The 17,889-nt window shown below is 31.4% G+C and overlaps 4 protein-coding genes across 5 annotated transcripts; all 4 read left to right on the top strand.

Annotated features, from left to right (window-relative positions):
- The first annotated feature begins 48 nt into the window (after positions 1-48).
- On the top strand, positions 49-2,830 carry LOC127064781 (uncharacterized). Its single transcript, XM_050996335.1, is given in 9 exon segments — positions 49-230; positions 313-502; positions 722-842; positions 930-1,100; positions 1,211-1,382; positions 1,692-2,111; positions 2,318-2,508; positions 2,644-2,679; positions 2,681-2,830. Coding segments are annotated over 9 exon segments (1,569 nt in total). The 3' UTR covers positions 2,767-2,830.
- A 156-nt stretch (positions 2,831-2,986) lies between these two features.
- LOC127064901 (uncharacterized) lies at positions 2,987-4,300 on the top strand. Its single transcript, XM_050996553.1, has 5 exons — positions 2,987-3,101; positions 3,213-3,331; positions 3,419-3,481; positions 3,748-3,862; positions 3,931-4,300. The coding sequence occupies exons 1-5, from the start codon at positions 3,044-3,046 to the stop codon at positions 4,041-4,043; spliced, it is 468 nt and encodes a 155-aa protein (XP_050852510.1). The 5' UTR covers positions 2,987-3,043; the 3' UTR covers positions 4,044-4,300.
- On the top strand, positions 4,211-15,471 carry LOC127064782 (hydrocephalus-inducing protein-like). Its single transcript, XM_050996336.1, has 32 exons — positions 4,211-4,600; positions 4,938-5,038; positions 5,130-5,253; positions 5,326-5,436; positions 5,525-5,767; positions 5,844-6,064; positions 6,158-6,418; positions 6,501-6,709; positions 6,835-7,133; positions 7,231-7,485; positions 7,664-7,988; positions 8,061-8,345; positions 8,435-8,667; positions 8,768-9,055; positions 9,123-9,369; positions 9,514-9,742; positions 9,901-10,125; positions 10,318-10,622; positions 10,701-10,860; positions 10,947-11,142; positions 11,217-11,450; positions 11,531-11,694; positions 11,773-11,977; positions 12,110-12,675; positions 12,740-12,875; positions 13,178-13,468; positions 13,623-13,961; positions 14,066-14,299; positions 14,469-14,696; positions 14,835-14,980; positions 15,069-15,252; positions 15,316-15,471. Exons 1-32 carry the CDS (start codon positions 4,211-4,213, stop codon positions 15,469-15,471), a joined length of 7,590 nt encoding a protein of 2,529 aa, XP_050852293.1.
- Positions 15,472-15,733: 262 nt separating this feature from the next.
- On the top strand, positions 15,734-17,886 carry LOC127064526 (neuralized-like protein 2). 2 transcript variants are annotated; one of them, XM_050995702.1, is made up of 3 exons: positions 15,734-16,551; positions 16,640-16,963; positions 17,063-17,886. In XM_050995702.1, exons 1-3 carry the CDS (start codon positions 16,212-16,214, stop codon positions 17,179-17,181), a joined length of 783 nt encoding a protein of 260 aa, XP_050851659.1. In that variant the 5' UTR covers positions 15,734-16,211; the 3' UTR covers positions 17,182-17,886. The 2 variants fall into 2 exon arrangements, with proteins under 2 accessions (XP_050851659.1, XP_050851658.1); XM_050995701.1 differs by having other exon boundaries at positions 15,738-16,572.
- Positions 17,887-17,889: the final 3 nt, after the last annotated feature.

Raw genomic sequence — 17,889 nt, forward strand, 5'->3', positions numbered from 1 at the left:
TAACCCTAATAGTGGCGCGTAAACGGTAAATTAAATGTCATCGTTAAAATGGGCTTAGAACTTCAAACGATAGCTTTAACTGGTCACGGAATAGAACGTAAATTAGATATAAATGAATCTTCTATCAAATTTTTACCAACTATACCATATATGGAAATCCAGGAAAGAGAATTCATGATTGAAAATAATTGCGAATATCCAATAGAATATTTTTGGCATCATCTCGATGAGTGAGAATCGATTTTGAACATCCAATAAGATTAATTACGTCTTTTTTGGTTATAATTATATAAAATTTATGATAATATTTAGTCGATTCATACAAGAAGATCACATTGCTAAGATACTTACTCACTATTACGATGTTAAGGAAATCCTCTTACCACCTAGACAACTTGCAGAAGGGATCCCAACTATATTAATTGAATTTTATAATGATTTAGTCAATGAAATAGCTAAAGAACAAAAATCTGATGAGATAAATCACATAGAGGAGGAAGAAGTAGAAGAAGAAGAAGAAGAAGAAGAAGAACAAGAAGAACAAGAAAGTATATATGTATATATGTGTGTGTATGTTCATACTTGTGTAATGATACTATAATGATTTTTTTTATCAGACGATCAACGAGTTCTAAATAAAGAAATCAATAAGAAAACGTCGATCGCAAAAAAGAAAAAGAAACAAAATAAACGTTTAGGTGATGTAAGTTTGAAATTGAAGCTTCGAAAAGTATCTAATTTGAAAAGAAAAAAATCACTTAATGGCTCCGTTACTTTATGGGACATAAAAAGGGATCGTCCTTCGATGATCGATCAATTAAACATTGAAAAATTGCTTCTCGGTAAAAATAAAAAAAGAAAGAAAATATATATTATATTTCTTATTGTATATTTATATATTTTATTGAATTGTATGTTACGTTTTCAAGATCACATCAGTAATTTGCACAAAGATCCAAATTTTCATAAGACCATGAAAGATCCAGTGAAATGTCTGTTTGATGAACTCGAACTCCAATCCATGTTGACAGAAAAGTTGGAAGAATCAGAGAAACCAGAAAAGAAAGTTTGCATTATCTTTCACGGTGCACCTTTCACAGGTATATATCATTATCTCAGAAATTTAGCGGCGAAACTCAGTAACGCAACAGCTTAGAAACATTAAGTTTGTACCGTACTTATGTGTAACTGCATGATAATAATTTTCTAGCTTACCAGGAAACGGCATGTAGAAGTGCCAAAGCATTAGGGATTCCCGTGCTTTCTATAGACACGGCTATTTTAGAAATAGCAGCTTTTAGCAAGAGCGAGTGTTCGGTCAAACTTAGACAAGCTATCAATGAGACTTATCAGAATTATACTTCTAAATTTTCTGAAAACAGGTTAGTGTATATTTTTTGAAAGAAACGAATTATGATTATTTGTAAAAATAATACTAGTATAATTATAATAATAATTATTATTATTATTATTATTATTATTATTATTATTATTGTTTAGAAATAATTTGAAGAAAGTTAAAATAAGAATGATGAGCAAATGAATCAAAATAATAAAGATATAATTTAGGGAAATTTTATTTAAATATAATTTTGGTTCGTTTAATTGTTCGTAAAGATCTTCGAAAAATCAGCTTATTATCAAATGAATGTTTTTTTTTTTTTTTTTATTTATCTGTTCTCCTTTAAAAGAATTCAAATTCTTGCTGAAAAATTGGAAACAACGCGTACGCAAAAGTCACGATCTTCCCAAAAGAGAAAAAAATCGGGTGAAACACAAAGAACAACGGAGACATCGAGATCCGAAAAGCACGATAACGATTTAATAGAGGAGGAAAGAATTTTACATTGGACCGACGAACCTGATCCTTTGGAATCGTACGACAAATTATCACTCACTGAGGAAACATTAATTTCTATGGATATTTTGAGTCAATACGAACATAAATTAGAAGCTATACGATTATTGGAAAAAATTTTTCCAACAAAAATGATCACTGATACCATAAAGGATAAAACGAACTTTCATGAAAGTGACAAAAGTAGTAAAAAAAGCCAAAGAAATTTTTCGGAAATTGGTTCGGATATATTATTCGAAGCGTTAAGAGAAAGGTAACGTTGTACTTTAAAATTATATTTTTTTTTAATTTTCTTTTCTCGATCGTTCCTTCATTACTGAAAATCATATCCGATAAGCTGTGGAGTTCCGATAAGCTACATTTTAATTGAATTTCTTTTTTTTTTAATTTATATATCGCTTCTTTTTAAATTTAATATTTTTTATTATTTTCTCTTCTTTTTCTTTAATTTTAATTTAGATTATCGGAAGAAGATTTCGAAAGAGGTTTCGTTTTGCAAACTCTCCATAATAGTACCATTTGCGACGAGATCAAAACTTTAAATATTTTACTTGATATTGTCGGTCACATAGAATTTTTTCTTTTCATTACCTTTTACAATTCAGAAGACATTTGCAATTGGAAAATTAATGAGTTAAAACGATTAAAAGGTAAGTTCTCTTCCATATTATCGAGAAGCAATATTTGAAGGAAATTAAAATGCTATTTTCCTTTTTTTATTCTTTTTTATTATATATATATATATATATATATATATATATATATATATATATACGTGTATATAGACGAGGAAATAGCCAAGAATACTGCAAAGAAAATTCAAGAGATCGATGAGATGTCACTGTCCGATTACGATCAACTTTCCGAGAAAGATAAAAATATGTACCTTAAAGCAATCTTGCCACTAAAAAAACAAGAAGCATCGTTAAGGAGAACTCAATTATCTGAGAAATTGGATGCATCAAAAGGAAAAAAAGTTCATGATTCATTAAAAAAAAAAATAATAATAATAATAACAATAATTCCAGCATTAAAAAAAATCGAATTTGTTACAATTTTAAATTATCATTCCAGGAAAAATTACAAATACGTATTACCGAATCAAAGAATAAAACTAAAAAAGGAAGATTAACAACCAAAGGCAAACGTCCATCTTTGACTAATCGAGATGAAAAAGAATCTAAAATGGCTTCTAGTAAAAGAGATACTGCTCGTAAAAAGAGTCATGATAGTCCTAAATTAAGTAATTTTATTCAATATATATATATATATAAAATTTTCTTAGTTAAAAAGTTGAATTAATTTATTATCATATTTAAAGTAGTGTAAATATTTTTTCTTTTACGCCCCATAGAAAAAGAAGTTTTATCGAAAGAAATGTTAGAGATCATTAAGATCATGGAGGAATATCGAAACAGTCTAAAAAACATAGAATATATAATAAAAAATATTAATTCCACTCAAAAGATCATTGTAAGTATTTTTTCTTTTTTTTTTAATAACGAAAAAAAATTGAACTTCCACAATTTTCTAAAATATATTCATGTTTATTCTCTTTAGAACGTACACAATAAAGTATCAAAAACAAGCAAATTAAAAGAACATACGGAGACAACCATAGACGTAGGTTTTATGATGAGCTAAAGGCTCCTAAGTAATTTGAAAAATCAATTATTTTTTTTTTTTTTTAAACCTTTCAAGCTAATTTTAAGAACAAGCGATATTGAAAAAGTTAAGAAAGCGGAAGTTTTACAATCTGAAAGGGAAAAATTAGTTCAAAATGTCATAAAAAAGAATAATTAATTTTTAAGATCAGCTAGTATCTTTTGATCCACTTTTTACATATTTAATAAAAATGATATTTTTATGACCGAAAGAAATATTTCTAGAAAGGAAATAATTTTCACATTTGGTATGTACGAGCAAGCGATCCTTGGAACAACGAGATGAATAACGTAGTAGTTTCTCAAATCAGACAAAACGATTTGATTAAAAATGCTTTACGTAAGTAAAAGGAAACAATGTCATAATATAAGATAAAAATATAATGAAATTGAATTTTCTATATATAGAAAAAAAGATCACCGAAAAGGTACATTCAGAATCTAAAATATATTCCATTCTCACTTACGAAGGTTTCGAAGTACCAAGCATGGTTGAAAAAAATGGTAAAAAAAATTTATAGAACACGACGATTAAATCATTCGTTTAATCGTCGACGTGAAAATGAGAGTATATAATCAACGGAATTACAAAGACTACTTTCTCTGTTCCTGATTAGATACGTTCGAGTTGGTCTCAATTGCAACTTTGCACGAAGAGCCAACGATTGAATCCATTACTAATCACGCGATGGAGTCTTTTCAAGAAACTACAACAACAACGAATATTCATCAAAACCAAGTGTACAATCAAAATAAACAAAGAAAAAAGACTAAAACGAAAATGTCGTTACACAATATCGACGAAACAACGACGAAACTTTCGACGATCGAAAGCGAACTTTTAAATTTTAACAAATTCGGATTGTATCACGAAGAAATAGTCAAACCACGATTAATTTTACAATCTAACGAAAAAAAACGATTCAAGCTTCGATATCGTCCTATAGAAATAGGAGATCATCAAAAAACTTATACTTTTTCTATAGTCGACAATCCTCACACTACATATCATATCGAAGTTAATGGAATAGCTACTATACCGAGACTCGACATGAATCCTAACATTATTTTTGAAAAAGTAAAGATAAGAAAAGAAAATTTTTATCATTTACAAAAAAAAAAGACAAATTGCGTTTAAAGGATGGTTGAATAGTTTCTTGGCAGGCCAAAAATTTTTACACGTTTTTTAAAATCACTTTTTTTTTTTCTTTTTAACTAATTTCTTTCTTTTATCAGATCGTAAAACTACAAGCCTAACTACAAGCTTAAAAAGTCACAAAAAAGTGTAATTAATTTTTAAAATCACTTAGAAACTATTGACCCACATAGAAACTTCTCACTCACCCTGTATACAATACAATTTCATTAAGCTTTGTTTGTAATTAATTTATAATTAAATTCGTTTATTATTGAAGATAATGGAGAAGAAAATAGATGAAACGAACGAACCGTCCTTTATGTTGGATAATAATATATTCGATTTTGGATCTTTGGTATTACTCAAAAAAGATAAAAGGTTTCTTATACATTTCGTTTTTTTTTTCTTTCGTACTTTTTTTCTTTTAGTTTATCAAAATATCTTAATTTTTATCATTTTCTCTTGATAGGTCACGTTGCGCAACGATATTCACTTTAAGAAATATAACACCGATAGAAGCAGAAGTATCATTACTTTTTAAAGATATCAATGCAAATGAATTTGATATTGAACCTGAAACATTAATTATTCCTGTACGTTATATACCTTTTCATATTTTCATAATTAATTCATATATTATTTTTTATTAATGATCACATCAACAGCCTTACGAGGATGGGAAATTGATCGTATCAGCCGAAGTCAATAAACTCGGTCCATATTATAACGAATTATATATTTGTACAAAAAATAATCCACGAGTCGATATAATCGAAGTAAATTATTATTTTCGTTAAAATAAAAAAATTATAGAAGAAAAAAAAGAATCTCTCGGAGATATTTACTTGTTTCCTTTTTTTTTAGCTTCGATGTTACGGTATCAGATTGGAGGTTGAACTCGATGAGAAACAATTATCTTTCGGACGTGTACTTCTCTACAGAAAGGTAGATCGTTTTACCACCATTCGAAATAAATCCACCGTACCGATATTCTGGCGTATCGAATGTAAAGAACCCTTCGAGCCCCAAATAACGTTTACCCCAAAAGAAAACCTTCTACCACCTTTAAAAGAACAAACGATCGAATTTTCCTATGATGCTAGTACGGTGAGCATTCATTTTCGTCTGAAATTATTCTCTATTTAATGTTTAGTAGATTGTTATTCGTAATTGAAAATAATAGATAGGTGTGGTAGAAGAGAAAGTGGATTTTCAAATATTTCTTCACGAGGACGATGAAGATCCCATTAATACCGACGTTATTACAATCTTTGCTGAAACTTACGACGTATTGGTCGACGTCAATTATGCCAATCCAATCGATTTAAAATTTGTCCTGGTCGACCATCGTGTCAATGCACGTTTCGTTATGAAAAATCGTGGGAATTACGAAGTTAAATACATGTTAGTAACGAATTATTTCCTTAAAAAGAAAAAGATCCCAAAAATATCTAAGAAATATTAGATATGAAAAATTATTGAGATACAATCTTCCAGTATAAAATTCGATGACAATGCGAAGCTAAACGATAATATTGCCACACCTACGAACGTGAAAAAAAATCTTGAGATTTATCCAGTTACCGGTACGATACAAGCACAGAAAACAGTTACGGTAGAAATGACGTTTTTACCAAAAAATGAGATCCATTTGAAGGAAGCTCCGATATTGATCTGTCACATTCTCGACCCTAATCAAGATCCGATGATCGTAGCAGAATTTCCTTTAAGCGTTTCGCTCCATGCATATTATAACAGGTACGGTAGATACTGATTTGAAAAAGAATATTATTCAAAAAAATCATTTTACTTAAATTTATTTGTTATTCCTTCTTCAAAGATTCAGTTTAAATCCTTATCCCGAAATAAATTTCGGCGTGATCCCAATTTCTACTAAAAAAATCATGTATCTCGATATCGAAAACACAGGAGTCTTTAAGTTTCATTATACAATACAAATTCCAGTAAAATCGATAGTTTTGCCTGTAAATGTAAAAAAGGAAGAACGATCGAAGAAAATAAATACCGGAAGGGACACAGACATCGTCAGTAAAAAGGAAAAGAAATCAATGAAAACTGAAAAAACGTGATATATACGAAAAAAAAAATCACTTCACTTTCTAATAAATATCAATCGTCTTAATAAAATTACTTACATATATTATTTAACAGAGACACGAATGTTAACAGTACTTTAAATGTCGGTCCATTCGTATTAACGAAAATAGAGGCTGACGTCGAGGCCGGTCAGATCGATACTATTGCAATCGAATGTAACGCAGGAAGCGTTGGTCTTCAAGAAAAAGAGATTATTGTGTTTGTTCCGGATACTGTTATAGAATATAAAGATGGGAAAAAATTACTTCTGTGCGTTGAGTCTTGCATTCCGTCGATTGATTTCACGAATTTAGATAATATGTTTCGAAATAATCATATTGTCGATAACATCGAAGACTTTCTTTGTCCCAAAGAGGTAAAATTTCTTGTTAAAAATTATTTTAACATAAATTATTTCATACATTTATCGTTATTATTATCAGTATTATTATTATTACATAACATCGAAATAGATCGGTGCTCACACAGTGTTCGCACGTCAACCAAAGTGCCTCCATTTTCGTCGCGTCACTATGTCAAACGCATACACGACTTGTTTCGAGGTCCACAATAGAGATATCGTACCTGCTGACATAATAGTCAAAGCTTTCGTGAAAAGGCCTTCGAACGTAAAAGCTACAACTTTCATTGTGGAACCACAAAAGGAACGGATACCAGCTCATAGTTATAAAAGGATCAACATTACTTTCTCTCCTACGTTGATCGAGGTATTTCGCATCATTTTTTTTTTTAATTATTTATTTTGTTTTATTGTTTATTTCTTTTTTTCTGCAAAGCTCTCTCTCTCTCTCTCTCTCTCTCTCTCTCTCTCTCCTCCTCCTCTCTTTCTGTAATTAGGTCATAGGAAAAACAAAAAAATTGTTTCCTTCTATCATATCATTCCAGACCTATTATGGGTATTTAGAAATCTCGGTAAACTTGCCACTTGGCATAAATACAGAAAAATTGATAATTGATCTAATCGGCGAAGCCTGCGTGCCGGAAGTAACGATAACAGAACCAATCGGTGATGTACACGATGGAGCAATCATAAGATTTCATCGTACACTGGTAGAAGAAACGAGTATTGAAAAATTTTCCTTTGAAAACATTGGATTTGTTAAAGCAAATGTTATCGTTGAAGTTTATGATAATCCCAATGGTATCTTCAGCTTCTCAGCTACTCCCGATACTCAGACTCTTCTACGTACCACGGATTACGAGGACGATGGTAAGAAATTTTTCGTAGAATTTATTTTCTCTATAAGAAATAATATTGATGTTCTCATATTTCTTGTTTCAGTTCAAGACAATCGATGCTCCACCGCTGTTATTCGTACGATGCCACAAGATGTTGCCAGTTTCGAAGTTATGTTTTCTCCGAAAAATATTGGAAAATACACAGGTCGTATACGTCTTTTTATAGTTGACAATCCTTACGACAACTTAACGATCGATCTCGAAGGCGAGAGCTTCCTCGAATCGATCATACTTCAAGATCTAGAATTTCTAAATATGAAGACTAACAATCGTCGAGAATCAAATCTGAAAAAAAATAAATTATCGTCTACGTATAGCTTGTTAACAGGTATATGAATGAAATACGATGAAAAAAAAACACGATAAGGCAATTGTAAGTTCATCGACTTATGATAGGACTTAAAATTTATTTTTTAGATCCAATACCACCATTTCTCTCCTATAAATTGGATTATGGTACCTGTCACATCAATAAAATGTATAAAAGAACGTTCAAGATCGTAAATAAAACTTTGGATCGATGTTTTCGTTTTCAATGGACTGCTCATCCCAACGTAGTTTTCGAACCATCGATTGGACATCTTCAACATTCAACGAGCAAACAAGTTACCGCTACTTTGCTCGAATCTGAACCTAAGAGGCATGATGTAGTAAGTTCGTAGAAAATAGATTGAACGTGCTTCTAATAAAAAGAAGGAAAAAAAAAGAAAAAAAGGATCAGCAAGGAAAACGTGACGATATTATATTCAGACCAGACTAGAGTGTGTCGTTGCACAAATCGAAATTTCGAACTACACGGGAGAAACTTCTTGGGACGACAGGCAAACCATCGTACGTTGGGAGAAAATCGATATTGCCGATGGCAATAAGGAGGACAGCTTATCGAAAAAGAACGTGGAACCAACTATCGAGCCAGAACATACTATAATACCTGGGACAAGTAGATGTATACTTTTGTTAATGAACGCAATAATAGGATTTTCAGAATATTCTTGTTCTGCGACTTCGATCGATTTCAAGGACACACTTATGTTCCAAGTAACAACACGTATTGATTTCTCTTTTGTTAATGTTAAAAATGTTATCGTTATTATCATTTCCATAGAAACGTGAATACACGTTCACCTTATCGAATCCAAGCAACGTTAACACGGATTATGCTTGGGTGATAAATATGGATGAGGAATATCCAAAACGAATATCAGGTAGTACGGTACGTCTAAGCGAAAAATCGAGATCTCGTGATTTTCAATCACGATCAGGATCAAAATCATCACGAGGCGTTCTTTATCCGATCGAAGAGAATGATAATAACCTACGTTTACATCGTTGTAAACCACTTCCTAGTCATGGTGAGAGAAAAGGATTTTTATTTCAAATTACGATTTCTATGGGTCAAATAGAGATTATGAAAGATCTATCAGATCAGAAAGGTCTGATAGAAAAGAGGATTTTTATTTCTCTTTCTTCTTCTTCTTCTTTTTTTTTTTTTGTAGAACCTTTCTTGGATATAAAACCACCTCCGTGTACCTGCAAAGGGTCAGATCTTTATAGCAGCACAGCCTGCCTAACGGATCGAAGTACCGACAGTTGGCTCGAAGGGGAAGATCTGCCATTCGAGATAGTTCCACGAAGTGGAACAATGCTACCCGGAGAATCTCTAGAATGTACTTTAACATTTTCACCTAGGGATGTATTTGATTACAAAGCCTATCTTAATTGCAAGTATGTCTTCTTAAAATCATTGATTAGTAAATTCTTAGAAGTTAACTCAAAGACATTAAACGTGCACGATCACGATCAAGAACGAAATATTCTTTGTAAAAATAAAAAGAAAAATACTTTATGATTGTGATAATATTTAATATCAATATTATTTACAGGATAGAAAATCTTGATCCAAAATTAACAGAATTAGTGATACCTATCAAAGCAAGAAGTATACTTCCTTATTGTCACTTTGATGTACCTGAAAGTGATTACGTATCAAGTGGCAAACGTGATCGAAAATTGCCAGGACCTATTGGGTACTCGATGAACGACGTAATTGTAGAAAATATTAGAGTGATCGAATTGAATGTGATCGGTGTTGGTAATGTACACACGAAGTAAGAATAATATTAACTTCTTAAAAATATAACACTAATACATTTAAGATATTTCATTGTAAATACTGACCGAAATATTCGTATATATATACTGATCATTTATTATAAAAAATACTTAGTTAACGATTAGTAAATATAGTGACCGGATAAATAAAAGTGTATTTCTAATAAAATACATTCGATTTTTTTCAGACGATTTCCTATGATAAATCCTACCGCCGATAATTATCATTTTTCTTGGAAGAATCATACTCCTTATTTCATCAACGAGGTCACCAATTTTCAATGTTTAGTACCGGAAGGTGTTGCAGAACGTGGGAAACAAACTGAAATGGCATTCACATTTTTATCAACTGACGTTGGCATCTTCGAGTCCTTTTGGATGTTCTCGATCGAGAAATATGATCTAGAATGCCTATTTCTTTTTGTTGCTATAGTTAAAGAACCTGTAGTATATTGCACGAAGCCATATTTAAAAATGAAGCCTACTCTTCTAGGTCGGCAAAAAAAAACGTAGAAATTAATTTTTCTTATTATCATATTTGCGTTTTATAAAATTTATTTTTATTAAGTAGATCTCGAAGTTCAAGATTCCGTGAGTATTATCAATAAAGAAGATTTTGATATTTCTTTTCAAATATCAAAAGAAAGTCTCTACTCCGAAGGACATTATCAAAATATTATCGTGACACCAATGAACGGTATTCTTAAAGCGAACGGCGAGCAAACGTTTTGGTGAGAAAATGTAGATAAAAAAGAAAAAAGAAATCGTTAATAATTCTTACGTGTATATATAAAAATCCTCTGCATAAATCTTTTAGGATAAGTTATAAACCAAAATTAGTAGGAGAGTTTCAATTCTCTGTACAATGTATCCTAAAATTCTTAAGAAATCCACTTACATTTTTCGTAATCACCACAACTTATAACATAATGCCTTGCATCACATACATTAACAAGAAAAATGAGGATATAAAATTGTTGGATCATCAAGATAACATCGTTGACTTCGGCAAAGTAAAACGACGATACTGGATGATGAATATACTTAAAATAGAAACTATTTACTAATATTCTTAAATTTAATATAGATAATACCTAAAAGAGCCAATATCATTAAATTTAAAATAATCAATTCAGGCAACGTAACATTTTATTATACCTGGGATCTTGGTATGACAGCAGATATCATCAGTATGAATGCGTATGTTATATCTATATCTGAAAAGAAAGGTCACGTTACGAGCGAATCCCATACAACTTGTTGTCTAACTTTAATTGCTAAACGAAAAATGTTTATAAAGAATCATTGTGTTATCCTAAAGGTAAATCTATTGTTCGATTTTATATTAAACGAGATGAAATTTTGAAACTGACCTTTTTTTTCTTTTTTTTCTTTTTACAGATTTTAAAAGGTCCAACTTACCGATTAATTTTAAAAGCAATTGCGTGTAAAAGTCCAATTGAATTCAGCTTTCGTCAATACGATTTCGGTCCCTGTTACGTGCGAGAATCATCCCCTTATCAAATCGAATTGCGCGTGAGCAATACCGGGAACAAACCCCTCGTGTGAGAACATCGATTCCTTTGATAACGATATTACACTCTTCTCGAGGACGTATCGATCAATGAATTTTCTACCCATAGAATGGAATGCAAGTTCGAGGAACAGCCACACATGTCGATTAATCTGAATGAATTATCTCAAGCTCTGGCAGGCAAATCCAGCATAAGTATTCCTATCAAATTTCGACCTTTGCAGGAAACTAATTACGAAGAAATCTTAAAGTTTCTAATTAATTCGACCATCGAGGAAAATATTAAGATCACTGGCGAAGGAATCAATTACAAAGTGAGAGCTCACAATTTTTAGAAAACTTGGAATTATATAATTTTATAAAAAGATCGTTAAATCCAAACGTTCATCTTTCTTTTTTATAAATTTACTGTGTCATCCGATTAAAATATATTCAAATAAATATAGATTCGTCTGGTGAATTCACGGGATAAAATAATCGAATTGGGTAATGTACCGGTACATAAAACATTGATAAGAAAAGTACCTGTGATTAACGAAGGTCGTGCACCGGTTGATTTGAGATTCGATTTAATGAACAATCTATTGCATGACAAAAAATATATAGAAAAAGCACCTACGTGTATCCCAAAATCGAACGAGAACATTACACAACATCAGGAATCCATAATAAAAGCCAAAAGATCTGACGAGAATGATATAAATCTTCAAAGAAACATGACATATGCTGCTCGAGCTCTGATAATTGAACCGTCCGAATTGACCCGTGTTCGAACGAACGAGAAAATAGATTTGACGATCAAATTCAAAGCAACATCTAGGATAAACATGTTTACTCAAAAAGTCGGAGCCATAGTCGACTCGACCATTTTCTCTCTTTTTATCCTTCGCGGTAGCTGCGTTGGACCAGAATTTCGTTTGGACAAATCATACATCGCGTTTGGTACCATCATTCAGGGTTGTATCAGTGAAACCAAATTGGTTTTGATGAACATCGGTGATGTAGGAGGAAAGTAAGTTATCCTGAAATAAACTAACGTCAACCTCGATGATAAAATTATTTTTAAATTCTATAAGGTTTACATGGGACACGTCGAATCTGCCGATCGATTTTAAAATTTCACCTAAATCCGGTTACTGTTCTCCCGGCACCAACGTTCATTTTATCGTGAAATTTGAACCGATTCATGAAAGAAATGTAATTGAAGGATACGTGAGTAAAATTATATCTGTCATCAAAGTATATATAGTATGTAAAGTATATATAGGCTATTTCAAATAACGATGGCCATGATTTTTCAGACACTTCAGATAGTAATGGTAATAGTGTTAAATTTTTTGCCAATCAAATACTAATGAGTTTTTGTTTAAAGCATTTTTTTTATCACGCTATTGGAAAAATCATGTCTTCGAACGTTACTTAAAATACTCCATATATATATATATATATATATATATATATATATATATCCCATTTAATACGTACCTACTTAATAAATATAAGATACGCTTCAGGCAGAAAACGTGATTGAAAAGTTTGACACGTTGAAAATAAAAATAACCGGTGCCTGCATCAAATTACCGGATCCGATTGAAACATTATCTTTTAAAACTTTCGTACGTTCGAAAGAATTTAAATTCGTAGACATCTTTAATGATACCGTATTACCGTGGAAATTAAAACCAGAAATATCTGGAGAATATTTTTACGTTGACAATATTCTCAATGTTCCTCCGGAAGAGTCTACTTCCTGTACCGTCATTTATCAGCCACTTGTTATGAATACCGAAGACAATCTTCATAAGGTAAACGAACGTGCTATAATGCTTAGTAGACTAATATAGATTGAACAATAATGAGCTGTACAAAGTGAATGCGAACTATTTTTTACGAATCAATATAATATAATAATAATAATAATAATAATAATGTGTTCAGTAAATAAAAAAAATATTGCAGGGAACATTGTTGATAAAACTACCAGACAACAAAATACCTTTGTTATACTCTTTACGTGGACTCAGCTTACCTCCACAAGCTATATCCACAATTGTACGTCAGTTTCCTGCAAAAATGAAATATACAGAATTATTGCCCGTGTATAATTGGATGAACAGGCATCAGCAATTTAAATGTATAATAGAAACTGTAGGAGAGAAGAAATTATATTTAGAAGGCTCTAATAATATTCCAATATTCAGTTTTACTGGCGATAACAATATCGACGTACCAGCGAATAATCAACGTGACTATCGTGCTATTTTTCATTCTTATAAAGAATCATACTTTCAGTTCAAGGTAAAACATTGAAAATAATTAATACATGTCTATTTTCTATGAGTATATGTATTGTCATATATATGTCTTAATTTATTATTACAAATATTTCTTTACATTAATAGATCACGTTTATTAACGAAGATGGAGAGTATCAATTTTATGAGATAGAATATACCATAACAAAACCGGAAGTGATCGAATCGATCAAATTAATTACGGACGTACGTTCGCCCATATGTCACACGTTACAACTTCATAATCCATTAGAGGATATCCCTATAACATTTACAATTAATTGTCAACATCCAGCAATCATTGTTTATGACATACCTATAACCCTATCGCCATTATCGAATGTTAGTTAAAACGATAATTCGTTCAATATCACAGATAAATCTATATTATTAAAGATTTAATTGATTCGACTTTTATCTTTAATTAAATATAATCTTAATTAAAATATAATAATATATTTATAATATGCTATTATATAAAAATATAATAATATTTTTATTTAAATATTAGGGATTTATTACGATCAATTATAATCCGATATTAACGTCCGAAGAAACGATTGAGAAACTTGATATAATTTGTCAAGAACTTGGATGTTTCCCATACGAATTACGATTAACGGCGTTGCCTCCGGTCTCAGAAAAAACTACGCATGTCACAGCGATATTAGGAAATACTGTAACATTTTCACTTCCAATAAGAAACTTTACTTCGAAGAAAGCAGACTTTGTTATTGAAGTTAGTAAATGAAAATTTTAATTTAAAGAAACAAAAAGAAAAAGGACAAAGAAATTAAATTTTAGAATAAATATGAATTTATTGGACGTATAAATATAATTAAAAAATACGCAAAAATTCATGTTACATTTAATGCAGGTAAACAACAATAGTTTTATTTGTCCTAAAAAGATTGAGATGGAAGGATTGGAACGAGGTTCGATCAATGTCATTTACGAACCGCATGATATCGAAAATATTACGGCTACTTTAATAGCCAGTTCAAACACGGCGGGCATTTTTACGTAAGAGAAGGCGGGAAAAACGTGTGATTTAATTTTTACGAAATGAATGTTATATCGTAATCACATAATGTCTCATCTCTTGCATTAGATATCCTATAATTGGTACTTATTCATTACCTAAACCACAAGGCCCATACACGATGACAGCAAATTCACCAGTTACGATTAAATTTAAAAACATTTTCCAAGAAACAAAAACATTCGAATTCCTCGCGAACAGTAATTTAGATTTCGAGATTAAACCGACATCACAAAATATTAATCCAAAACAGGTTAGTATCTTAATCTTTGGAAGAATACCGATCGTTTATTAAATAATTATGTATTATTTTAAGGAAATTAATGTCACAGTGTATTTACGACAAACGAATGACTCAGAAAACGAATTTTACGAAAAGTATCCAGTGACGGGTAAACTTTCTGTGCATTGCACAGATCCTAGACTCTCTCACGTGATTTGGATATATTATTTAAGAGGAATTATCGAATAAACTAAGAAAATACGATCTATTCGTAAGAGAGAATTTATTCTTTATCATCGTATTTTGTCGTAGTTTTTGCAAATCCCAATTGCAGTGGGTTCCCTCGATAAATCAGAAAAAATTTTAATTTTAGAAAATTTTTTTAATTTATAATAGATATATTACATACGTATATCGAGGAGGCAGATGTATAAAGCAGCAACTTTAAATCGACTGCTATTTAATCCGCGATATTGCAGCGACACTGGTCAGTCGAGAGAAGGACAATGATTTCCTTTTCGGAACCGCGCGTGCTCCGATCTCGAGCCGCTTTGGCATTCCGTAATGGTGGACGTTCGATTGGTAAACACGAGGATAAATTTCGTCGATACAACTCCGGTTATCATATTTGTCACCACAATAGAATTCCTTAAATCTGTCCTAAGCTTCTTAACGATCTCGTTACATTATTTAAAAGTTCGTAAAGATACTAGCTTAACCTCGAATTCGTAGTTTCGATCAACGATGTAACCAGGCCAATTGACGGCATTTCGATGTGTCATTTACAAGGTGCTCTCTCTATCGTAGAGATCATTATATCAAAATACGAAGGATCGAAGACACGTTTGACATTAAACGTAAATCATCGTTTAAACCGTTTAACCTTGGTCCATCCTCCTCGATGGAGTTGAATAAACTTATGAGTTCGTTCGAGGAATTCGATGACTCTTAGTAGTAAATTACTTTCATTCTGCATCCTTTGAGACAGGATGGCTGAAAAGTCGAGGAAAATCGTTACGAGGTTTCATCCGACACACGGAGAGAACATCGTACTTCGCGAGGACAGCACGGTAGCTTATCGCACTGCGAGCTTCGCGAACTCTTTAGCGTTCAGCGAGAAACCATTACAACCAGGTGAGATTTTCTTAGTAGAAATCGAGAAGACTGAAAGTGGTTGGAGCGGTCACATGCGTCTTGGATTGACTTTGATTGACCCAGCTTCCGTTAAGAACAGTCTGCCCCAATATGCCATGCCCAATCTGGTCAAACTCGGTAATACCTGGATCTTCGCTATCACCAAAAGTTATACTATTTGGGATAGCTTCGAAGGTATCGCAGGCACTGGCTATGGTGAGAGAAGATTAACTTTGCTTTTCTATAATCGACTTTTGTAACTAACTGGTTATTATTCTACTAGGCGAAGGTATCCCCACAAGGGAGAAGAAGCTGGTCACAGATGGAGTAAACGTTCAAACATCTCGGGGTGTTATACCGTTTAATGCTCTTAGACCAAACACTATTGGATCCTCCCATTATTTTTTGCCTACCGACGCTGGCAGTCGTATTGGAATTATGTATGTGCCGCAAGCTGGATCTGATACAGCAGAGATGCATTTTATTATAAATGGAGAAGATCAAGGAGTATGTAGCAAGGACATACCTTACAAGGCTGGACCATTACGTGCTGTGGTAGATGTTTATGGTACTACGAAACAAGTGAGGATAGTGCAACTGTACGGTGGTATGCATTGTTTCCTTAATTTGTTCTATATTATTTTCTTAAATTGCTTTTCCTTATTAATTTATATAGCTTATAATTCCTAAAAATATATTTTAACAGTGTCAACATTACAAAGCGCCTGTAGAGATGCTATTTTGCAATATACCAAAAGGAACGCGGTGGACTCTCTTCCACTTCCTCGGATATTAAAGGATTATTTACTTTATCAATCACAGTGAGAAATATTACATTCCATTTTATTGTTTTATTTTTTTCTCTTCTCATTCATATATCAATTGCCATTTTGTTTTTGTTTTTTTATCACTTAAGAATTTGTTTTTTGCATTTATTTTTACATTATCCATTTAGCAACTGATATCATACATAAGTTACTGATACATAAGTAATGAAGAAATTTGTACATGTTTCCATTATTCTTTAGGAAAAGAATGTTTCCATTACATCACATTGATATTTGTATATGAGAATGCATTCAATAACATTCACATTTAGCAAGTAAGTTATCTCCTTCCAATAATATTATTGCTCAATTTGCGAGTGTAAATAGTGTAAGAAAAATCATTGTTAAAAAGAAAAACGTCATTTAACAAAAAATTAAATCAAACGAGGGCAATTTCTTGCTATAGGCCTTCTCATTCTATTTGAAAATTATAATTATACATAATAATAAAGTTTATTATTTAATATGATCTTAAATTAAAAAATTGTTCTATAATAAGATATGCCCAATGATACTCAATATGCAAGATTTAATATTTCTTATTGACTTCATGATTTGTTATATTCATGAAATAAAATACATAAGTATATCGACGAGCATTTTTTGTAGCGATCATTGTATGACTATCGTGAGAATGAATGCATGAATTTTAAAATTATTCAGATCTGACATGTTTTCCAAAATAAATGTATTTATAACTAAACAT

This window comes from Vespula vulgaris, chromosome 6 (genome assembly GCF_905475345.1).
Source record: "Vespula vulgaris chromosome 6, iyVesVulg1.1, whole genome shotgun sequence".
NCBI classification, from domain to species: domain Eukaryota; kingdom Metazoa; phylum Arthropoda; class Insecta; order Hymenoptera; family Vespidae; genus Vespula; species Vespula vulgaris.